Source organism: Triturus cristatus, chromosome 4_1 (assembly GCF_964204655.1).
Source record: "Triturus cristatus chromosome 4_1, aTriCri1.1, whole genome shotgun sequence".
Classification (NCBI taxonomy): domain Eukaryota; kingdom Metazoa; phylum Chordata; class Amphibia; order Caudata; family Salamandridae; genus Triturus; species Triturus cristatus.
In genome coordinates, this window is record NC_140585.1 from 533,184,100 (window position 1) to 533,209,810 (window position 25,711).

Genomic DNA, 25,711 nt, shown 5'->3' on the forward strand with positions numbered 1-25,711 from the left:
CCAGACAGCATTGCTGCACAGAAGTATGGACATTTCTGGAGTATCATTGTCAAACCAACCTCGTTGAAATGAACCACAAATATTTCGGTTTATAAAAATGTCACCCAAGACATCAGTTATTTCCTGGAAAATAAAACAAATAGCATCTGCATGTAATACTCATTTTTCACCCCACTGTGAAAGCAGATGCTTCCTAAATTCCCATTGCTGCTCCACAGCAAATAGTTCTCATCCTTTGCTTATTATCAAAAACTAAACATTTTCATAATGATCGGATGAGTTCAACAAGTAATCATCTCCGACTCTATATAGACGGGAGTGCTTCTTACAAAAATGTTCCAGGTAAAAAGTATATAATGCATGATGTTGAAAATGGCTATTGCTAGTCAGGGACTGAAGGTGTTTTGTCTTCTCATAGCCAATCTGAAACAAACATCCATTCACATGGCCTCCGTGAGGAAGCAGCTGTTCCCCTAATATAACTACGGTTCATTCTGCCCTTCCCCTCAGAGGCGTAGCTAGAGCTTGTGGCGCCCGGGGCTATCCCTCAGGTTGCCGCCCCTAGGGGGAGGAGGGGTGCTGGGGGAAAATGCAGGCGAGCACTTGAAAGAGGTCCGAGAGACACGTAGTATCGCCGCTAATACTTACCTTGATCATGCAAGTTACATGCACATACATGACACGGTCCAAGGCTACACAGTTGAATATACCGGTGACCAGCAGAACAAAGGAGAACACACAGACTGCATGATCTATCTGGGGACTCAGAAAAACCGCATGTGACATCCATCAGAGAGCTGTGTGAACGATTACCTGGTAATTCCCTCAGCACAATGCAAACATGCACATACATGACACTGTTTGGGGATCCATCATCTACAGCTGACATTAAATGACCAAACATCATGGTTCCCCCATTAAAGCAGTGGGGACATGCACAAACGCGATGTGCTCTGACTTGAGGTACAATAATGCAATGACGAACTCGGAACAGCATGAACTACTGAGGGGAGGTGGGGGCGAGGTGGTACACATAAAGCCTGGCCTTAGAACAGAGTCACACCGGTCTCATCAGTCAGACCCACACCATTGCAGCCAGAGAGTTTCTGCCAAACTCCTAGTGCCTACTGTTTGGTGCCAATCTAAGTTGGAGTGTGTGCAACAGCTAAGTTCAATTCAAGTCAAGGGAGATTTCTAAGATCTCACTATCTTGTCACCAACCTAGCACCAGCCTGCATTAATTGAGAGTCGCACTGGTGGCCCACCACAGCAGCAAGCCACTATAGCAACAACAAGGTACGACCCTGCAGGGTTACAGCATCACCATCCACTAAAGCATCCATGCCTATCAACAGTGCCAGCTTCTTAACTGATGTCTTCTCATTCCTTGGGAATCCCAGGCCCCGCCAACTTGCCTTACCAGCACTGCCTCATTGCTACAGGACCTCAGCAGTATGGCCTTACCACAGAAGGGCCTTATCAGTGTTGAGGTACGCATGATCTTCCTCCACTAATGCCTTATCAGTGCTTTCAGATTCCAGGTATTATTAGCTTTCTCCAACAATGCATTATCAATGCCACAATAAATGCTTTGCTACTAAAATCTCCACACTGTTGCTTCCCCAAAATTTTCAGATTTTACACTCATGACAGTGACATGTCTTATAAATAAAAGGATGTTTGTGGGATTACCGATCCATATCATGGTAAATCTCGAAAATGCTTTAATGGTAAAGAAAACTAGAAAATAGCATACTGCGACCCATGTTCATGGATGCTTGTATCCTTTCAGGCGCCAACCATCACTTGTGGTATTGAGGGGCAAAACTGCCATTTGCATAATTTTCAACACGCTTGCCGGGTGGACGTACCTGTCTGCTCCTCTCCTTTCTTTCCTGTCTTCAGACGTTCCAAACAAACAACTGTGGAGATACCTGTGATGCACTGTAGAAGTTCCTCTTGGGTTGGCTCTAGTCCTCCACTGGCCCCTGGGACGTACCCACAAGCAACCACAACAAACACGGTACGTCGGGGCGGCAACAATCAGAGAACAATTCAAAGCCTACTGTAGCAATACAGACCCTTGCACGCCTACATCAGTGTTGCCAGATTTTTTCACAACTTTCAAGCCCAAAAGCAACAAAAAAGTAGCCTAAAATAGCCCAATGTGCCACTCCATTAACTTACGTGTAGCCTGTCTACAACATTTAAAAAATATACTTCTATTTCAAGGATATGTTTAGTACCCACATTAATCAGATTACCTATATTTTGTACACTAAAATCAAAGTTGGTCTGTCAGGAAAACTGTCACTCACTTGATATCGCATGGTGTGGAGAAAGCTGCCCAAAAATGTTCTTGGTCCAATTTTGAGGACTGCAACTGCGGAAACGTTCTTCTTGGGAAAGGTGCTCTTCAGCATGAAGTTCCTTTTGCATACTCATGTCAGGCCCCTCAGAGTAATGGCAATACAGGCCAATGCTCCATGTTTTTTCACACTTGTTTGAATGCTCCAAGAGCAATGCTGAACAACTCTTTATATACGCAAATTACATATGTTACGTACTTTTTGGTACTCATCTGAAGAGAGCAGTCCATGGCATGGGGTGCAGAGCTTGCTGCTTGATGTTCCCATGAGCTAATACCCAATAAAGTGCAAGTGCATTCTGAAGACTCAGAAGAATCTCCATCTCCTGTTCTTTGCAAGGTATCAGTATGGTGGATCCTTGTTCAGCCAGTGGAAAGGTAAATGTTTACTGCCTTAAAGACGTATACGATCATTAATGCAGTAGGTGCAGTGTCAACGGGGTCCGTGGGTGTGAGAGGCCTACTTCCCTCCAATTAGGGGTGAGAAGCCTTTCCTCCATTAGTGCGCCCATCTCAACGGCCACAGTGGTTGCAAGAACCTACCTACCTTATGACCCTTCTGCTTACAGGAAAGGGTGTTTTAACCCACAAACTCACCACAATGTGAAAGGAACACGATTTTTAAAGTGTGCCAAGCTTAATACAAAACATAAACCTCAAATGAATGTCTGCGTGCATTACAAACCTGCCAAATAAGCTAGGAACTACAAAGACACCAACAATGATGTATGGACGAATTACACTTGGACATTCACATTGCCAATAGCACCACCTCCAACAAATATGAGAACAATTGAATTCCAATGCTTATTTCACACAGCTAGCACGGTTCTGTGTGCGAGGCAACATGAAGTATTGTGGCCTGATCAAAGAAAAATGGTACGAAGGCAAAGAAAAATGGTACGAAGGTGCCTGCAGGCGATTCGTAGCTGCCAAGGTTTCAGATTGCTTAAGTGTGACATTTTCATATTTTTTGTGTAATTATGAGTGACATTCAACGACTACGAGTGACACCTTCTCAGGAACAAAAATCAAGTAAAGAAGATGAGGGAAACATATAAACATCAGAAATTACAGCCATTCCAGCAACAAGAAACTCTATGAATTTCTTAAAACTATTTCAAAGCACCAGAAATGGAAGGACACTATCCGATATGGAAAACGAACTGCATAGTTGCCACGTTTTAAGAGTGCTTAGGTGAGCCATTTTCAAAGTTTCAGAGTACTTATGAATGACATTCAACTGGTAATAGTATGACACGAAGAGTGACAAGGCAAAATCAAGAAATTAAGTACATGGAAACAGATAAAAACAAAAAAAAATACACTGATTTGAGCAAGGCCAAACTATAAAAAGAACTGCTGCAGAGCACCTGATCCTACTGTAAAATGATCGTATGCCCACAATCTACTCACATTGTACATGATTTTACTCTTGTGATCACTACTACTGCTTGCGAAACCACAGACAAATTGCACGAACACCGTGACAGGAAGCTAGTCGAGTATTTCATATGATTTTGCCTTGACCCTGCCAGCGTAGCAGCAATGTGTTTATGGGGGCCCAGCAGGATTTGTTTAAAAGAAAAACCTGATCTGTCTGGTGCTAGTCACACGCTGACCAGTGACAGAACCAGGCAGGCTGCTGAGGCATGAGTGCATTAAAAGGAGCCTGCCCTGCCAATAAACGAGTATTTCATACCGTGTGGGGTGCCTAAGTCTGCTTTTCATAATCATCAATGTTATTGTTGAGTGTGACTGATGTGCACACATCTGTCACCCCAGCATCCCTCTGTACTTATACCCTCCTTGCCCTGTATTTTAATCACAACGTCCTGTGTTCCACTCTGTGTGCTCATCTGCCCCCTCACCCCTCTAGTCATCCCTCTTTTTGCACTGTGTTTTCATCACCCTTTCCTGCCCCCAGTGTTGCACTGTGTGCTCATCTGCCACTCCTCGCCCCGCCTATTACCCTCTGTTCTCATCCTTTTCCTTGTCTGGTGTTATCTCGCCCTTTTTTGCCCCATGTGCTCCACTTCCCAGTGCACACATCTGACACCCTCTGTTCTCACCCCCTCCTTGACCTGTGTTTTCATCACCCCTTCCTGTCCCCGGTTTTCCACTCTGCGCTCATCTGCCACTCCTCGCTGCCCCCTGCACCCCTCTGCTCTCATCTCTCTCCTTGTCCAGTGTTTTCATCACCACTTCCTGACTCCTGCTTTCCACTCTGCGCTCATCTGCCACTCCGCACTGCCCTCTGCACCCCTCTGTTCTCACCGCTCTCCTTGCCCTGTGTTTTCATCACCCCTTCCTGTCCCGGTTTTCCACTCTGCGCTCATCTGCCACTCCTCGCTGCCCCCTGCACCCCTCTGCTCTCATCTCTCTCCTTGCCCTGTGTTTTCATCACCCCTTCCTGTCCCCGGTTTCCCACTCTGCGCTCATCTGCCACTCCGCACTGCCCTCTGCACCCCTCTGTTCTCACCGCTCTCCTTGCCCTGTGTTTTCATCCCCCCTTCCTGTCCCGGTTTTCCACTCTGCGCTCATCTGCCACTCCTCGCTGCCTCCTGCACCCCTCTGCTCTCATCTCTCTCCTTGTCCAGTGTTTTCATCACCACTTCCTGACTCCTGCTTTCCACTCTGCGCTCATCTGCCACTCCGCACTGCCCTCTGCACCCCTCTGTTCTCACCGCTCTCCTTGCCCTGTGTTTTCATCACCCCTTCCTGTCCCGGTTTTCCACTCTGCGCTCATCTGCCACTCCTCGCTGCCCCCTGCACCCCTCTGCTCTCATCTCTCTCCTTGCCCTGTGTTTTCATCACCCCTTCCTGTCCCCGGTTTCCCACTCTGCGCTCATCTGCCACTCCGCACTGCCCTCTGCACCCCTCTGTTCTCACCGCTCTCCTTGCCCTGTGTTTTCATCCCCCCTTCCTGTCCCGGTTTTCCACTCTGCGCTCATCTGCCACTCCTCGCTGCCTCCTGCACCCCTCTGCTCTCATCTCTCTCCTTGCCCTGTGTTTTCATCACCCCTTCCAGTCCCCGGTTTTCCACTCTGCGCTCATCTACCACTCCTCGCTGCCCCCTGCACCCCTGTGCTCTCATCTCTCTCCTTGCTCTATGTTTTCATCACCCCTTCCTGTCCCCGGTTTCCCACTCTGCGCTCATCTGCCACTCCTCGCTGCCCTCTGCACCCCTCTGTTCTCACCGCTCTCGTTGCCATGTATTTTCATCACCCCTTCCTGCCCCCTGTTCCACTCCCTTTGCTCCTCTGACGCCCCAGTCATTCCTCTTATTGCCCAGTGTGTTCATCACCCCTCTGCCCTCTTTCCCAACTACACTAAGCCCTACAGCTGGAACCTTCGACGTCAACATACCTGCTGCTGCTGCATGCGAATGGAGGCGGGCCGTAATGTGCCTGACACGCCGATCATTGAACAGATCTGACCCTGGATTGGGTCAAACAACTCCAAGGCCGGTCGCAACATTACTGGGGGCAGGTCAAAGGTCACTGCAGATCTTGCAGGACCCTAAATGGAAAGAAACTTCCCGCCCGCATAGATTTATTGCCCTGGCGGTGTTACTTGTGGGCAGGGGCCGCATGGCATAGAGCCACAGACGCACCTAATTTAGGAAAGAGGTGTGGGATGCAAGGCATTCATGTGCTGCAGCGCGGCGGCGACACAGGCGCCGCACAAAGCTTTGAATCCGCCGCACACTGGGCGGATTATAGCCCAAATTTCAGTAGCCCGCCCAACATGATTTTTCCTCGCACAATCGGGCAAAATATCGCCCAATTGTGCGTGCGAGAAGTAGCCCAATCTGCCAGCCCTGGCCTCCGTTAGATTGCCTGCACACTACGAAGGGGAGGGCTCGTCGGCTGGATCTCTGAGCTGAGACAGCTCATTGGCTGATTGGAGTCTTTCCCCTCTGACCTTGGTCCGGTCGCGCACCACACCACCACGCTAGGTGGTGATGCGTGCGCTACAGGAAGCATTTGTACTTGCAGTTGCAATCAGGGGCACTTGTGCTTGAAACGGAGCCGCATGCGCTGCACTGCTGGCCCTTTGCGGCAGCCTTTATAATTTATTTGGGGACTCTGACACTACTGTAATGACTGACAGTAGTGTCAGTAAGTGTCACCAAATAAATTATAAAGGCCTCCGCAAAGGGCCACTAGTGCCGCGCGGCCGCCGCCCCGAAAATAGTGCCGCCTGGGGCGGACCGCCCCCACCGCCCCCCCCTAGCTACGCCAGTGCTTTCCCCTGCATCTGAGAGCGCAGAAAAACACTGTCCTTGTACAAAACGCCATTGTTTGGTTACTTAGGAAAACGGTGTGAGAGAGTTCATCTGGCTCTTCTAGCACAATGTGTTCACGAATGCCGTCCAAAAAGAAGGTCTATGCCTAAATAGAGAAATCGTGTCATTATTCTACATTCCTGAGCGGCGTCCTGCACAAACTGGCCTATAAAAGTGATCTTTTGATTGGAAAATACTGAATACACACAAGTACAAGTAGACTGAATGGAATCTGTCCACATGCAGGAATGTTATAAAAATATTGGACCAGAGATGTTGCCTTTTAATATGTAGTGAGACGCAATGGGGCTAATCACTTGGCTTGCAGAACACTGACAAATTTACATTTGTTCTTTCACATGCAGAAAGCTGATCGTCAGTGTGGTATTATTTTGTGTTTTATAACATAATGTATTTCAGCTACAAAGTAAAATGAAGCCCAAGGCTTGTTATTTAACTTGCAACGGAATTTAAAATGTGTGCATTCCTTTCAGGCAATGTTTTAAAATCTAGTGAATTGCGCTAGTAGCATACGTTTGATTTGGCAATCCTACATATCCCTCTTTATATCAGGGCTATTTCAATTTACCAATGTCGCATGAGGTACAGCATATTTCCGAAAAGACAGGTTTGTTTGATTTAAAAAAGAACATCTTCTGAGAAGTCTGATGAACAGAAAATATATAAGGAATACTATCCAATCCGTTTTTAAAAACATTAACTCTCTCTTTCATACGTGTCTGTGTTTCATCGAACAAATGTTGTTCAGAAACACTGACTAACAAAGTATATGCAAATAGAAACAATGGTATTTTGACCAACTGACAAAGGATTGGTAGGGTTTTCCGTGGCTCCCATCCCTTGACGAGTGTTAGACTGTCAGCCTTGGGGTGGTCTTCCCCCAAACATTTTGCCTACTTACCTTCATTCCATTTTTGCAGGATTTCTATTTTCTTTGCCTAATGACTCTGGGCACATTAACACTGCTAACCATTGCTAAAGTGCTTGTGCTCACTCCCCTTAAACATGGGTTAATTGGCATACACCCAATTGGCATATTTAATTTGCTTATAAGCCCTTTTAGAGTGGCATACCATATACCCAGAGCATGTAAATACAATGCTACCAGTAACCCTGCAGCACTTATTGTCCCACCCACTTAAGTAGCCCTACAAAACATATCCCAGACCTGCCATTCTAGCTTGAATTCAGCGTCACACTACCATGTCGACTTGGCAATTAAAACTACTTGCCAAACCTCAAAGTCCCTTTTTATTACATATAAGTCACCCCTAAGGTAGACCCAAGGTAGCCCATAGGGCAGGGTGCTGTGTGATTAAAAGGGTGGACATGTACTTTTAGGTTTTACATGTCCTGGTAGCAAAACAACTACCCAAATGATTTTTCACTACTGTGAGGCCCATATCTCCCATAGGATAACATTAGGTGGCCTCGGCAGGGAAGTCTGAAAAGTCCATGCACTTCAAAGAACTTTTCCAGAAGCTTCTCCCGCCTTCTAGAGGAAGAGCACCAGGGTATAAAATAGGTCCTTCAGACCCAGTCTTCAGTTCATTGCTGGACCTGTGGAAGGATCCTTAGAGGACTTCCTTCTGCCAGACTGCTGCTGTACCTGGAAGGACTGTTTTGCTGTCTGGAGACTGCCATGAACCCACAGATGCCAGTCCTGCTGTTGAGCCCTGCATTTTCACCTGCACTCATGACTGCCAGCGGTAAATCGAAGGGCTAGTTTGCTGGCCTCCTGTTCAGAGCCACAGGGGCATAACAGGCTCCTACCATCTTGATCCCACACCTGGGCGCAGCCTGAGTGAGTCCTGAACTCCCAAAAGGTGTCCCACCAGTCCAGGACCCTCGGTTATCATGCTAAAGGTGACCAAAAGGCCAATTTCGAAACCTGAGGAATTAGACAAAATGTGGCCAAAAACTGCTCGGAGAACCAGGAGAAGACCGGGACCAACCTGTTCGACTATCCGCCCGAGGTGCATCGCCAGTTGGATTGCGGATTCCCCCATTGCGTTCTTCTCCACAACTTCATTTTAGCAGTTTTTCACTAAAGGGGTGTTCGACCTAATGGAACTATCTTCAGCTACAGCATTCTGCCTTCTCCCGCTGGAGTTTTTTGACTTCCATTTTCCTGACTAATTCCGAATGTAGGAATTGTCACTGTGATTTTGATAAAAGGCCATCTGATGACGATGCTCTCTCCTCAGACACCTCCTACAGTCTTGCCCCGTTGACCTTTACCATCACAGATATTTTTCTTAAAGAATTTTTCTAAGTCTGAAGGTAAGCACTGACCGGGCCCAATTCACTTTGTGTTTCCGACCGGCGCTCCATCGCGGTCGACCCATTCTCATGCGACTAGACGTGCGCAGTTAGTGCTTTGAAAATGACACAGCACGCAGTAGTGTCTGGCAGGGAATGGGGGGTGCCGATAGAACAAAAAATAAAAAAATTAAAACACTTACCTTTCCATGGCCATCGTCTTTTCTCAGCTTTGATCCGGAAGGAGGAAGGCCACAGGCTCCGCTAATTCAATCACAATGATGCAATGCAGTGTTGTGATTGGTCGGAGCACCGTCGTACTGTGTTCAGATGGGGACTGGGAGCCTGTGCGTGTTTCCCACCAGGCTGTGTACTACAGCCTGGTGGGGAACATGCAAAGTGCGCATGACTGTTTGGCCGGCCCAAGATAAACAGTAATGCACATAGCAAGGAGAAATAAAATGATAATAATGATGTTATTATCATTTTATTTTGCCTGCTCAGAGAGCATTGGGGAGACGCTCCTCCGCCTTAGCGGAGGAACCGACCCTGTCAGCATGGCGCAGCTAAATGGCTTGCGGTGCTGTGCTGCATCTTCTTCTGGTAAATGAGGCTCTCAAATTGTAAGTATGCTACCAAAAGTTTAAACCCCCTTTAGGTTATCAGGAATAAGAGCAAGGAGATGAAAAGGTAGTTCTAGATTTGTACAGAGAGATGTTTAGGTTTCCGTTGTCCAGGTGGAGTGGCATCATACCTGTTAAAAAAAACTTTTTGCTTCTTTTAATGTAGTTCTAAGATCTATAACTGTAGAATTCAGAAGATCATTATCGACAGTTAGAATTTCAATACAAGTTCTGTGGATATAGGTGTGGCGATACAGGAGTGCCAGAATTCACAATCCCTGCTGGTATCCCCGTGCCCATATTTGGGGATTAGAATGCATTTCCTTCAGAGTGGGGAATAGCAGGCAGACCTGGAAATACAGGGTCAAAATATATATATTTTTTTACCCTTCCAATGAAAATAACTCCCACGGGGCGAGGTAATGTCATTAAGGTCCAGGAACTGTGGGCAGAGGCTGGGCTGAGCATATACCCAGAAGCCCCTCCCCTCCCCCGTTCTGCAGTAAAGTCCAAGTGTAGTCTCTCTGGGCCTAGATTTATCAATTCCAGAATTTGTTACCCGATAATTCTTAATCTGGAGACATCAGGACGCAAAAACTGGCGCAGAGCGGTTTAACACCTACAGGTACCACTTTGGGCCACTCAGAATGGGGTCTTATGCGCTAATTGTCATGTGTAAGATACAACACGAAATGTATGGCCGTATTAACTTATGCACATTTGTTTTTTACCAAACTCCTACCCGTGTGACCTGAAAATACTGTCAATGGGAAAGCATAACATGGATCACTAAATTGTAAGGAGAATTAACATTTCATTCTGTTACTAAAATATTCATAGGCGTAACTGACAAAAAATATTTATATACTTTGTTGTTGCAAACTCCCTCAACCTCTGGGTCAAATACTGAAATTCTCTGCAATTTTGCTAAAGCTTGACCCAGTGCCCTTTTTATGGTGATTGGCATTATAAAAATATTGTGACTTTGCATTAATGAAAATATATCATGCATGTGATCAAATATAAATGAGCTTTCAGTAAAACAGTGAACATTCACTGTTATATAAAAATGAAACAAGACAAATATTCAAGAGCTTATCATAACAATGCAAGACCTAACATTCTGTTGACAAAAATAAACAAACCGGATATAATTTATTATGATAGTCAGTTAAACAAAACCTGTATTGGAAGAAGTCATATTTTGTGAATATGTAAAAGATCAATCAGTACAGCAAAGGGAATGAATTGAAACGGAAAATAAAAATGCCTCACCTCTAATAATGGATGCCAATGGGTTATTGGTTTTCTGGGGTATGCTAGCATTTCATTCCAGTGATCTCTCCCAAGACCTTCTGCATCGAGCCCTGTCCTGCACACCCCAATCACTTCATTGTGTCCTACTCTATAAATTGAGAACAAAATGCCTATTATTTACATGATGATTCTGATCAGAAACACCAGAAGGGAATAATGTTTGTTAGCATACAGTCATCACCAACATGTTAGAACTACCACAAATATCACATTAAAACAATGTGTTAAATACTCAATCATATTCATAAAATGTTTGTCTGACTTATACTATACTTTCATTGTTTGGGGAACGGTTGTCAAAATTTGAGGCATTTCAGTGCATTTTACACTGCTGTAAGATCTTAGAAGGCCATGCAAAGATAAATCTCTAAAAACATTCTTTGCATCGAGTTTGAAGAAACGTTACTCTTGAAATTGTTGTTTTGTAATATTGGTTCAAAAAAAGGACCCACAGTTTTGGTAGAGAATGAAATGGCCCATGCATGGCCCATCAAAATTGTGAGCATTTCACAGACTGGCATTAAACAGGAAACCTTTTACTTCTTTATTGGGGTGAATTTAAAATTCTCAGGCAATGAATCATTTTTACAGACTCCTCACCCACAATTCTTTCTCATTAGTGCAGCTTTGCTGAGAGCCGGATATTGAGACGCTTATTGTTACTGTTTGTTGAGTATATCCAAATGTAGCAGAAGACGTGGGTCTTGGGCACGTTCCTAAAGTGTAGGTTTCCTTCTATCAGTTTTATTTCTACAGTCAAGGCTTTCCTTAAACTAAGGCCAAATCACTTCTAAGAATGGCAAGTTGCCCCATCATCTCTCTGGAACGATAAGGGGCAAGCATGAGCAAAAGGCAACTTTTCTCAGCCTGTCAGTACTTCCCAGGAAGAATGGAGTGGCAAAGAGTTCTATTTACCTACCAATAGATAAGCACCTAAGTTCCCTCGTTTTAAGGAAACAGGTTTCTTTTTAGAGTTTTATTAGCATATGGGGGACGCATTTCGAGAATTAATGACTCGCTGCTGCACCTTTTGACCCTGTGATCCCGACGCGGTCTGATTACAGGTTCTACTGTTGAGGGTCTGTAGATGCTGTATAAGGTAGCCCAAACCAGCTCCTAAATTCATGTGTGCTACATGTGGCCAATATATAATGAGATGGGCTGAAAATGAACTTCAGAAACATAACTGAATGTGCTTATTTGTTGATGTAATGCTCTTTGACGAGCAAATTCGTAGAAACAGGACAGTGTGCAAAGCCCATTTGCCTGAAAAGAATGGGCTGTTTTTTAAATGTAACATTTCATTGTTCTTCTGATAAAATTGCTTGTGTAGAAATTCTAGAGTCCAACTTGCATGATATAATATGAATAGCTCACACAGAGACAAATTGCACCGTGTTTGTGATTTCCCTCCCAAAACACCGTATAAAATAGTGCTGTAAGTAATGGTTCCCATCCCGTTAACAGGCTCTCCTCCTGCCATGCCAGCTCTGCTTTCCAGTTGACACTGTTTTATTCAATCTTGCATTCCCTAGGTGCACTTGCTTTCCCAGGTGTGCTTCTGTACTTTCTGAATGCCACACACAGGTCTTGTATCTTGCATACTGTGCTCTGAGTGCCTTCTACGGGTCTGGGTGAGCTCAACTTGTGGATATTAGTTAATGACTGGGCACGATTGATAGACCTGTAGTTGCACACCACATGATAATCATCCTTGACCTCTTTCTAGAGTGCAGAGGGCAATGGTCACGTTCTTGGTTATTGTAATCTCCATTTAATGTGAAAGACTAACAGACTGGGAGACTATAGAGGAAAGTAGTGTGAAAAGAAGAACATGAGTGGACAAGACACTATGAAGATGACTCCCCCTTCCAAAGACATGAGTGATGTTTCATTCAGTCCAATATTTTCAGAAATGAAATATTTTCATTCTAATTATGTACTCCAGAAAGTATTGTTACTCATTTATCAGATGCTGCCGGCAAGCGATGACAATAGTTCTAGCTTGTTCTAGGTGTACGTTGTGGATCTAAAGGCAATAACAGAAACCTCAGTAGCACCCAAATACTGGTCAGGTGGCACACTCTCTGAAGCACAGGGTTTTGCATGTTTTAACCCAGATCCTTAATTACAGAGGCAAGGCATTTTGGAACAGAATCTTACTTACGCTTTTTGGTAGCATCCCTTTTTCTTCAGACCTCTCCACTTCGGCACACATTTTATTTCATCTCTTTTTTAGCATGGACACATCAAGGGGTCACAGCTGCGACACCTGGCTTGCCCTTTGTAACGACTGCCCCTGCCTTTGCGACCCCTGACTTCAGAGGTGGCAAACTCAGTGCCAGGAACACAGGGGCAGCTCATCCTTATGGATGCTGGTTAAGGCACCACTTTCCTTGTTTTCAGTCAGTTTTTTTATTACAGTAATATTGAATAATACATTTTCACTATTAGTGTGGTATAAAAATGGAGTACAATTAGCTGGAATATGACCCTTTCTGGCAGAACAGGTAAGTAAAACATGTTTTTAATGTATGTTCTGTGCATTCTTGTGGGTGAGAGTGTGCATATGTAAGAGAGAGTGTGTGTATGGGTGAATATGTGTGTATGTGTGTTTGAGTGAAAGTAAAGCTCAAATGGCGTATGATGTCACTTCCGCTACCCCCTGACATTTTGGTGAATTGATGTCCATGACTTTCAGTAAGATGTGTTTAGCTCAGAGGCAGGCAGGCAACAGAACTGGTGGTTATGTTGCCTGCCTGCCCGACAGATCTTACTGACATCTTAAAACCCTGCCCAATGGGAGTAACACTATGCAATGTAATCGAGTCATTAACTGCAAATTAATTCACTAATACATATCACTGATCTTTTGCCTAATAGGAGCTGACAGTGCAGAAGACTTTTGTAAATCTACCTGTTTTTGCAACTATAGTCCCCATGGCCACTTTTGCCCTTTACTTCGAAGCAGCGCTTAAAACAAAAAGGCTATAACATCATCACAACCAAAATCAATCATGAATTACCCCAGATGATAAAAAATAAATGCTCTTACAAAAATATTTGTGTTTCTTTATTGAAACTTTGTGTGGCCATATTGAAAGTTAATATTACCATAAAAAGGCATTCATATTGTGGAATCACATTTAATGTTAGTATTCGGGGGTAAATAACTATATTTCTGCATTTGGCAAACCACATTACAAAGTCACCTGCTCCAACCTCCTTGCATGTTCCCTCTTCTCTGGTGGAGCCTGGCTGGTGCTAAAGAATGAGTTGTACAAAGGATTGAGGATGTTCTCCTAAAGACTTGCTGCTCTTCCTTCATTTAGGTCTCTTACCATGATTCCATCAAGGGAATTTTGTACTGTATTTCAGATTCCACGTTAACTGAAAAAAGTGGCACTGTAGAATGAACCCTAACTAGATAATGGCCCTCTGATGGTCTTTGAGACCTCGTGCCTGTGAAGTTATAGGAGCTCAGCTCATCTCCTTCACAGTAGATCTGTATAGGTTTGAAATTACATTAAAACATGGTATGGCCTCTCTGACTAAGGAACACAGACTCTCCTTGCATTTAATGTTCTTCATCCACGCTCAAGGGTTCGGAATGACAGTCTGACATAGGAATCCAGTCTGAGACTTTTCACACTTTTCTCCTTCATCTACTTGTGAGTGTTCCCTGGTAAAGGGGCAAGGGACTGCATCATCTGCTCACTTTGGATAGCACTCCTTGCAGGATTGTGAAAACCACACTACTGAAGAGATGTGGTGCACCATCTCAGATCCCATTGCCTACAGTTGGTTTTAGAAATGAGTTCCATGAAAGAGGGCTTAACTAATTTTCTGGTCAATTGTGATAGACCCAGGATATCACTTTTAGGTTCAGATATGAAGCAAGTTCTCCAAAGTAATCACGTTTTGGCATCTATTACTATGTCACTTTGTGGTAAAACATAATAATTACGTTGAGTGTATATTGAATTGTTCAAGTTTGCTATTTCTTTCTCATTATCTTTAAATAACCGTTTACTGGATGAAAGCATGTCATCATAAACCAAAATCAATATTTAAACCTATTGAGGTAGCTTGGTAAGCCAAGTATGCTTTACTGAAATGTAAATTTAATATACAAGCAACAGGGTCAAAACCTTCCATGGCCCACTCACCACTTCATCTATTGAAGGTTGATAAAATCACCACCACTGAATTGGGTAATTTTAAGATTTATTATTAATGGATCAACAAAAATGTGGTAGAAAGTAATATATATATGAAAAACAAGTTTCTTTTGACTGTATCCAGAATGTTCAGCAGAACAACACAGAACTGTTTTGAATGGAGACATTTGATCATCCTGAACTATTTTAAAATCAACAGAATAAGTGTCTTTCCGTTTCTTTAATATGCCCCCCTCTTAAACAAGGTACTTCACACACTACAATTTTACATTCAGGGGGCTCCTTGCCCTCTTTTAATGACATGTATCTGAGAAAAGTACACGCTCGCATGATGAACTGGTGCACAAAGCCTTGGCAGCAGTGCACAGAGACCATTCATTGAGACACACAGAGGAAACAAATTAGAGGGAACATTGTTCTTGACCCGTCCCACATGTTCAGGCCTCGAGGTGCCACGAGCCCACAAATTGAATATACTCTATTAGAACGGCCTCCATCCATTAGGATGTTTCAGCAGAATCTTCATGTAGCTGGAAAAACAAATTCTGCTTATCTGGCAGGAGGCAGAATTGTCATTCTACAGTACAGAATGAAATACACGAAAAGGTAGATATCTAACACGTATATATTTAGCAAAAAAAAGTAGTTTAAGCTCATCAGTTCCATTACTTGCTGCAGACTCTCAGTCATCAAATCCACTTGGACACTAAAGAAGACATACTTTTATATCCTGAATAAAAGTCTATATACCCAGTTTTGTCTTTGTACACTTTTTTTCACTCACCGATCATAGTCCATCACTGCAATAGAGAGGCTCACTTGATCCATGTTCTCAGGGGGGATATCAAAGATGATGGCCTCATTGTAAACTGGATTTAATGTACTTTTCTTTGTAGTAGTTTTGCGCTTTTTCAGTCTCCGGCCATCGCACATCAATGAGACTTTAACGTAAGGATCTGGATGAGAAAAAGTGCTATTGATTAGACCATTTGTAAAGTCATGTAAATTTACCTACATATATTTTGTTTAGATATTTTGATATTTGATATATTTTAAAAAAATGGTGCTACAATTCTGGCCTTCAAACCCCTATCTTTCCTTAATGTAACTACACATCCATTGAATCTTTCATGACATTTGCTTCAAGGGTTGGAGGAGGCATGTGCAGCTAATGCAGCTGCAGTTTGACTTACTTAAAAAAACCTTAGAGCAACGTATATCCACTGAATTTCAGGAATTAGGTTCTGAAAACATCAAGATGGGAAAGTGCTTTTGAGCTGTGATGTTTTATGCCGATGTCATGAGAATGGAAACTTAGGTGGGCTTTAGAGCCTCAGTTTGAGGTATTTAAACATCGGGTTTGACTCTATGGAACAAACAGAGAATAGTAAATAGCCTTGTAGTGTCTTGTGAGATAGAGAATACGGGACCCTATTGGTTCCTGATGGACTCAGTAGAATAGTGCCACAATGGAAGTGCGTGGGTAACAGAATTCATGATATGGAATGTTCAGTTCTCGGTTACACTCTGATGAACAAAGAAGTATTATACCAAGCTCCATGTGTGGCGTAATCATTTACAAGTGCCCAGTCTGGGGTACGACGCTACAAGCTTGACAGGCAACCTGTACAATAATCTTACTACTGGAGTGACATGACTGTGTACTATAACTGCTTTGGTTGCTGTGTCCTTGATTAAATGTATTTTGATGGATTTATAAGGCATGAACAGTATATCAAGTGACATCATTGAGTTCTATCTAATGGCTTAAAAGGGAAGCCATTGCAGCTACACCCATCCAAGGAGCTCCTAGATCAAAATGAATAAAGATAATAACAGAACATTCTGGATCACTTGGAGTTTGTCCATTAGGTACTCTGGTAAACCCAAATATAGTGCTTTAGCATAGTTTAATCTGGAAGTTATTAGCCCCTGGACTACCGTCCTCTTTGATGAGAAGGATACAAATGGCAAAGATTGTTTTAGGGAACTCATAGTCCCAAAACAAGTGTCTACCAACACATTTACTAGAGGCACAAAGGACAGCCGGTTATCAAATTTGATACCCAGATTCTTTACAGAATCTTCTGCTAAATGTTTCTAGAAGATCACGGATTTCCCCAAATTTGAGTGCACTCCATGGGCTGCCCTTGAGGGATAGAGTCAAATGTAAGGTTCTGGTAATAGTACATGATGCTCTATATCAATCTGCCCCCTCCTACCTTAGTGCCAGATTTAGCTTTCATAAACCCACTAGACAGCTGAGATCTGCCAAGAAATGGTTAGCAGAGATCCCTAGCATTCAGCACATAAGAGTTGGAGGAAGGTCTCTAGCATATCTATCTGGGTGTGACAGCATGGAATGAGCTCCTTCTAGAGCTGCAAATGATGAGTGAGGTGGCATTGTTTAAGAAGAAACTCAAAACTTGGCTCTTTGTGCAAATCTAAGCATTTTCATATTCTGATCTTAATGCTCACGCTGGGACACTCCTTGGAGCAGCTGTATGCGTTATAAATTGCTATCATATAATTCTTATTGAAAAGATTGTATTGTTTTTTTTTATTCAAGGATAAATATCCATTGAGCATGGAGGGCTTTATATTGTATTACTACAGTTAGTTTGGACCATCTATCAGTCTAACATATTTTACTGTCAACCGGAAAAGAGTGCCCACCAACTGTATCTGAGACCCAAGCATGAAGGTGGCACAGTGAATCTCATCACAAGCCATCTGAAAAACCTGGTGTGACCTTCCAATATGTCAGTAACAAACATAAGCTAAAACACCTTCGGAGATTTAGTTACTGTTATCTGTTATCCTATCTGAACCTTTGGAAACAATAAGGAGTAGGAGCATTGAAACCTTAAATTCACCCCCACTCTTATGAACTAACAAAATCCAAGATAGTCTATGTTCTTTGTGTTGATCATAGATCAGATCTGGTAGAGGTAATTTGAGTTCATCTGTGTCTCTAGTTCTGAAACTACATATAATCTATTTAGTTTGAAAGAAACAAATAGTAATCATTAAATTTGAAATTAGAATGGCAATAACGATTGCAGCAAAACAGTTCTTACTAAAATCTGCTTTGATAATGCAAATTAGAGACATAATGATTGGAACAACGCCATATTTGATTTGCTCTGCTGTAGTATAAACATTCAGTGAAATTGAAGCAATTGATAATAAATGCAACTGGTTCTGCAATATTGTAATGAACAGCAAGTCTATTACTTGTTCACTATTTGTAATGACATTTTTATCGATCTAGAGAAAACCCACAGGCATGAACCAATAACGTCTATGAAAAGGACTTTTGAATTTAAAATTAAAACATTTCTTTTTGCAAAATTGACTATTACAATATTTCTGAAATGATTAGGATAGTAGTAATATTCAGGAATGATAATCAATAATTAATGCAAATACATACCAATTATAAGCGATTAAAAGTAACATTCTGAGGTTTACCTAATTTACAGAGAGATGACATTTATCAGCAATGTAGTGCAAATGCATTGTGGTAGGCATACACACCTGAGGAACCTGTGATGTCCATTGCCTTGAGATTTCTACACTTGATGACTGTTAACGTCATTCTTCCAGCAGTTGGCAGGTAGCAAAGCGAAAACATGATCTCACCGAGATCTATACTTTCCTAAAATAAACACAGGACTCAGTTAGATACAATACATGGTTTAAAGACAGTTGCTCTTAACAGTACAACTTACTTAAAATAATGAAATATAAAGGTTCATTTGAACAGCACAATGCCTCCCTCTAACTATATTACCATGGCTGTTACTTTAGTAGAGTCTACTACCCAGCCATTGTTCGACTCCTCTGAGATGATGATTAAGCATTTTCCTTTAAATTAGCTGAACAGCTGCAATATCCTCTTCATGCTGCTCCTTTTACCTCCCAGGCAGTTGTAGCTCACCCTGTTAATGTAATTTATTAGCATATAGTGCACCTGATGCCCTGTAAAGTTCTGAATTATTGTATGAACATCTGCCTCTGGTTCTCACCCTCCATTTCCATGTGCAGGAAATTTCCATTTTTGCTTGTCTGCCCCTTCAATCATTTATCCATAAGACCCGACTCCTAAAAAGTTCCCACATACCCCTCAAATCGAACACCATCTAACTCATCGTAGGAGTTGAAATCACATCATGAGCACTTTCAAAATAGGACCAAATCACCATTTAAATGTACTAAGAGAGCTCCTAATATTTTCACTGCCTCCCACAAAGTTTCCTGCACAAATTGCATAATAGACACTCTAGTTTCTAAGGTGCAATGTTTTAAATATCTGCAATCATTTTCATAAAGTTTTCAATCACTATTTTCATCCTAAATAATGGTTTCCTGTTACCATTAAATCTTTTTGAAATGCTCATCCAGTCCATGGGCTAGATGGCTACTTGGGTTGAATTAATCTTTCTTAGCCCACCAGTCTAAATAGTGTGTATTCCTCAAGCTGAATATAACCTTAGCAGGGAAATATCACGGAGAGAGCCTGTTGCAATTCGGCACAATTACTCTCTCAGATTGCTTTTTGTTGAGATATAAATCTTGTTAGTTGCACCAGAAAATACTGCATTCTTTGAGCCCCAATGTCACTCTGTGAGAGTTAGGGAGACTGATAGAAGCTGTTAGCAGCTTTTTCACCAGTGCTAATGCATATTGTATTTGGTCCTTGGGATACAGCCCATGCTTTGATTCTGATGTTAGGTAACAGAGTGCTTTACTGCACATTGGAATTTACTCTAGCTGAACCAGAGTCAAGAAAGTCAAAACTAAATGGATTTATATGGCAAACAAAGAATGAAGAAGGAATTTGCACATTTCTGGAATTTCAAAAGCTTTATGAAAAATTTCATACCGAATCCCTTTAAATTATTTCTCCTTAAAACCCAAGCATGATTACTTTTCAGACCTAGAGAAAACATTTAACATAAAGACAAGGCAATTGATTGAGAGGAGGTATTCACAGACCATTGCCTTTCTTTTAGGAGATGTGATTTAATGTTTATCAAGCTATCTGAGTGGATATTAACTAACAATTGCGTAATATTACAAACAAGATTCAACGCAGGAGCAGTAAACATGGGGAGAGAGTGTGGCCTAATGGCCAGAGTGGTCATCTTTGAAGCCGGAAATCTAGGTTTGAGTCTGGCGGGAGGCTCAAGCATCCTGTGATTCTGGGCAAATCACTTAATCTCCCCGTGCCCATTTTTTTTTTTAATGAATGTGTTCATCTGTAATGCAACTGGTGCTCATGTAAAGCGCTCTGATATTTTCAGGTAGAGTTTGTGCTATATGAAACTGCAAAAATATATATATATAATTGAATTTTAATCATGGGTGATTAATAAGTCTATAATACACCTTGTGTACTGTAAAGACTACCGATATTGGCAATGTGCAAAATATATCTAAAACTAGGATTCTTCAAGTGCTTTGATACCACCAAAATATCTTCTGTAGGTTTGCTATCTCTTAGATAATTTCCACGAAAGTGGCACCCACATGCAGGATCGGGGATGGTGTTATCCTCAAACATAAATGAGGCACTACGGGTCAGATGTAAGACCCTTTTTTGCGCTTGCAAATGGGAGATCGGCCTGTTTGCGACCGCAAAAAAGGATAATGGAATGTACAAGCGCTATTCTGCGATTCGCTGACTCACATAATCGTGTTTGCGACTCTCGCTATTAGAAAGGGGCTCACTTCCCTATAGCGAGACTCACTGCCATGTACTATTATTTTGCAACCACATTTGCGGCCACAAAACACACAGTTTACCACCTACTTCAAGTAGGTGGTAAACCACTCACAAACGGAAAGGGGTCCCCAGGGGACCCTTTCCTCTTTGTGAGTGTGTAAGAAAATATTTTTTAAGAGCAGGGACCACTGCCTGCCCTTAAAAAATGAAACTGAAAAGTAACATGTTGTGGTCTGCTGACCCCAGCCGGCCACGATCCCTAGGAGATCTAGCCATTCTCAATGGGGTTGCAAATTGCGCTTTCCTCGTGAATATTGATGAGGCATGCAATTTGCGACCACATTGGGAAATGCTAACAGTGTCTGTGACACTATTGTACATTGCATTTTGCGAGTCATAAAATGTCAGGTTTGTACATCTAGCCCTATGTCCCTAAAGAAACGATCCAAAACAGCATTTAAAAAAAGATACAGTAAGAAAAGACTGACTAAAAAAGTGAATTTGAGATCAGTAATTTAGGAAAAGTCATGAAGATTTATTAAAATATTAAAGTAGAATATAGAAGGCAGAAATAGAGCTCTGTTACATAAACCAATCATAGTACATGGGAATCAATTGCCTCAAAGGCTCTTGCATTTAAAGTAAATGCAACAATGAGCATTATATGAAAAAGAGCCTAAGTCCAAAATGTGCAGCAAATTGATATAGAAACGTACAGCATCTTTAGTAGTGTCCCAAAAGAATCTGTCTCATCCCCAAATTTGAAGATCTTATGTTGTGATTTCTATCATAAAAAGTTATGAAAATTACACTATCAGCATCAGATGATCAAATGTAACATTTTTAACAATTGAACGTTATAAAATAACATGTAATCCCATCATGTTAGCACTATCCCCTAATATCAATATCCTTACACTCTTTCTGACCTTCTGACATCAAAGGAGTCAGAAATATAAACACATGAGGAATTTTGAAGCAGCAGCCATGTTAATTCAAGAGGAAGTTGAGGCCTAGTTTAGTATAGGCCTAGAAACAACAGTTCTATACATCACAGCAATTTCATTTTAATTGCAATATATTCATATTAATGTGCACATACGATTTTGATTAAGAAATTATTTACAGAATTCCATGGAAACTTGAAATGTCATTTAATGAAAAATCATTTTCACATAAAAGTTTACTATGCATTCAATTAACTGATTGCCTTTTTGGATATACAAGTCTGGATTATTGGTCACTAATTAAATTAACTTTTATAGCACCCCTTGATTCACTGTCTTTGGCAACAAATTACACTTGCTAAAAGATAAATCCATTATTGAGGTAGATTCTCCTCAGTAGTAAATGTTGGGATGGGAATGGGAACTCAGGTGTTTCAAGAGAGATAAAGAGGGGTTGTTTTAAAAACGGATATGAATGACTTCAACATTTTCTATGCTTTTCCTAGTTTAGAAGCACATGTTTATTTGCTCTTAGAAGTTGCTAGCAAATGTATTTCTGTGGTATGAATGGGCAACAGCCACCTCCATATTTCTATCTTTGTGTACTAGACACATATTTTCATGCAGGGAAGAACACACTCTTAAGTGGTATGGAAAATACTTTTTGAAAGTGCACTCTAGACAGTAGTCATACATAAGAGGTGGGTTTCTTTAGTTGCATTAATCAAAGGAGAATATATGCAGAGGGTGTTATCAGACCTCTTTGTTTGATTGAGAGTCATAGAAGGATGGTTATCTATTGGCTTCTTGGTCACACGTAGGGTAAGGGTTTGGGAATAGCTAAAAGAGGAAAGTAGGAAATCTGTGGTTTAGATCATAAAACTGTTTGTGGATCTGCATTCAGCTTGATTTACCAGGGTTAATCTAAATCTGTTATCCTCAAAATGAGAATGTATGCCTATAACACATTTACTCACATGTACTTTTTTAATGTGAGTAAATCTTCTGGCATAGGCAAGGAAGGGGTGAACATGTTTTGGAAATGTTGTGCACAAGTCTGTTAACACACCTTCCCAAAGCCTAGTCCTACCCTGCACACAGTGAGGTAGTTGCTACTGCAAGGCCTGGAATGTGAAAGAGCATCTTAATAATTGATAGTGGTGTAGGCTCAGAGTCTACCACAGGGAACAATATGTCCCTCTTAGTAAAACTAGAAACAAAGGGGCTCATTACGATGCTGGTCAGACAAGCATCCGACCGACATCGTAGCGGAATTGGGACTGACTGACAAGTAGTCAGAGGTCCCACCTGCATAATAATGATGCGACCTCCATGTAGGCAGCCACAATCATAATTCTCTCCATTGCAGCTTGTGTTGCACCCCGAAAAGGGCCGCAGCACTAGCCACAATGGAAAAACCGATTTTAAAAACATCCACGCCCTATGTGGTGCCTGACACACGGGGCATGGATGTTTGGAGGGGTGCCACAGGTGCCCCCCTGGGCCAATAGTGGAGGCCCACGCTCGATGAGGCCCTACTAGGTTCCTCCAAAATCCCATTCCGGCTGCCTTATCTTGGCAGTCGGACCGCCATGAAAAGGCAGTCAGAAAGGGCCGTCGTAATCCCTAAGGCGTTGCCTGAGCTGGCACATCCCCATTGTCGGATATTTCTTGAGTACGTTGGATGCATCGGTTGGTTGCTCCGCCCACTGCCTCTGATCGCCGCACATCATACTGCATTGGTTGGACCAATGTACCAGATATCAGATGGACCACCACCAACAGGCCGTCGGTGGCTGTCCGGTCGACATCATATTTGGAAATTACATGAGAGCATTGCATTCACAGTCCCTGAATATAAACTGTGTATATTGGTGAATGTAAAGATTATTTCACATGCTCATAAATGGAATTCACTGGAGTATTTTGTAGTTCATAGATGTAAGTCATGAGAACTACCATTTATAACACTGTATTAAATGTGCAATACACGTGCTAAATAATTCTATGGCAATTGATTTATATATATTAATTAGAGTGCCTACCTAAAAAATAAATAGAAAAATAATTTTATCCAGCCTAAGTTTTGATGTTCCTTTTGTCAAGGACCAAGGTTATGCAAATTTCTTAATGTTATTTGCTACTTTATTTTATATTTTCTTCTAAACTATATTCCCATCAACAGAATGATCTCTTGGTGTTACAATCCATAGGTCAGCCAAGTGGGGTTTTGGAGTTACAGAAGGAACAGTAGTGTTTATAGTTTCCTTTACAACTAAATAGTACAAAGCATTCTATTTTACATTTTCAACCTAAACATAGTCATCATTCAACTCACTGACAGAAGATTCTTACTAACTGCAGTGACGCTGCTGCTTGCTAGTAGAGGGATGGCATGAGCTACATGACTGCATCATTATCATGTTTGTACATGCTGTGACATAAGATCACAAAGGAACTTGATCATCCTGAAAACAGGGGCATTTATACTGCATAACTGTGAACTTTCAATGTCTTTGAAAATTTCCCTTTGAAGGTATGCTCTACGTTAAAAGCTAAGTGAAAGCCCAACAAATCAGAAATTGACAGTACATTAATAACTGATTTACAACAAAATCGGGAAGTTTTTAAGGTACATCAGAAAGTATTCTAGCTTGCATTTTCAGAAAGCACTCTTTCATCAAACCTTTGTATGTGAAAATGTTTGTTTAAAATAAAAATACTACTACTAACTGCTCAAAACAGTGCAAATGAGTGAAACAAGAAAAACAAAGATTTACTACAAAGGTTTGGAAAGGACCGAGTACACGAGATGTGTACAGATACCTTTAAGTTTTTGATTGGTACTTGCGGTTGGTGGGTAAGAGTTTTTGGCATAATTGTTGTCTAGCTAAAAAATAGGTGTATGACAGAATTTCCAGAACAAAAATATTGCAATGCATAAATATTCCCAAAAATATTGGGAATCAAAATATCATGTTTACACACTTTTTACAGAAATTACAAAAATGTCAAGCAAATATATTGTGAACCATAATATCAACAATAAACAGGTAGGTATAGGATCATACTTCCCTGTTTATTGACAATCTACTTTTCCACAATAGATTTAGATATTAACCTTTTCGATGCTTGTGACGGAGCGGTTCTGTCATGCGCGTCGGTTGCGCTGTGCGCATGACGGAACCGCTCCGTCACGGCCCCGCCCGCGCAGGAACCCTTCAGCACAGCGCGGTAATCTGCGCCGCGCTGAAGGGGTTAAAGTTTCAAATAATAATACAATTAAATGTAAATAAATATCTAAAATGTGATGTAATAAAAAGATACTTAAAAAAATAAAAGAATTAAACAATTAATACAATTTGCATTGAAAATATGTTTATTCATAACAATAAATTGTAATAACGATATGCACGTGACAAACACATATTACAAATTATAATAAAAATATAATGAAAATAATGTAAAAAAAATAACCGAAACAATTAAAATTAACATTTCAAATGATTTGATTTTATAAATCAGTTAAAATGCTTTAAATAAGTAGGTAAAATAGAAAATAAATATTTACAATCTTAACTAAGCAATAGTAAGGAAAGTGTTCCACTTTGAATTACTATTCCTAATCCAATCTTAGTGACAGTAGGGAAAATGTTGGATTTTGAACGGTTTAAATTTGCTATTCCCACTGGTAGGAAATTGCCTCTTTTTGCTTGGTCCCCCCCATTTTTTATGAACTGATGCTGCTGTTTTTTTTACTGTGTACTCTGCATACCAGGCACCAGTGCATGTGCTCTGACCCCCCAGAGCAAGTTGAGGTCTGTTACACTCCTACTAGATTTTAACTTGTCAATAAGCCCCAGTATATAGTACAAAGTGTACCCAGGGCCTGTAAGTTAAATGTCACTAGTGTATTATAGCTCCTACTGTGCCATCCACTACAGTGAAAGTGTAAACACGGCTTCATGCT

At 41.6% G+C, this 25,711-nt stretch overlaps 1 protein-coding gene across 1 annotated transcript in view; it reads right to left on the reverse strand.

The window, feature by feature from the left end:
- The window catches only part of SYT10 (synaptotagmin 10), a 189,462-nt gene that overhangs the window by 5,704 nt on the left and 158,047 nt on the right, over window positions 1-25,711 (reverse strand). The window contains exons 4-6 of the mRNA XM_085652807.1: window positions 18,604-18,724; window positions 15,848-16,019; window positions 10,841-10,970 (exon numbers count right to left, since the gene is read on the reverse strand). Of these exons, the coding sequence (XP_085508933.1) occupies window positions 10,841-10,970; window positions 15,848-16,019; window positions 18,604-18,724 (423 nt within the window). The remainder of the gene's footprint in view (window positions 1-10,840; window positions 10,971-15,847; window positions 16,020-18,603; window positions 18,725-25,711) is intronic.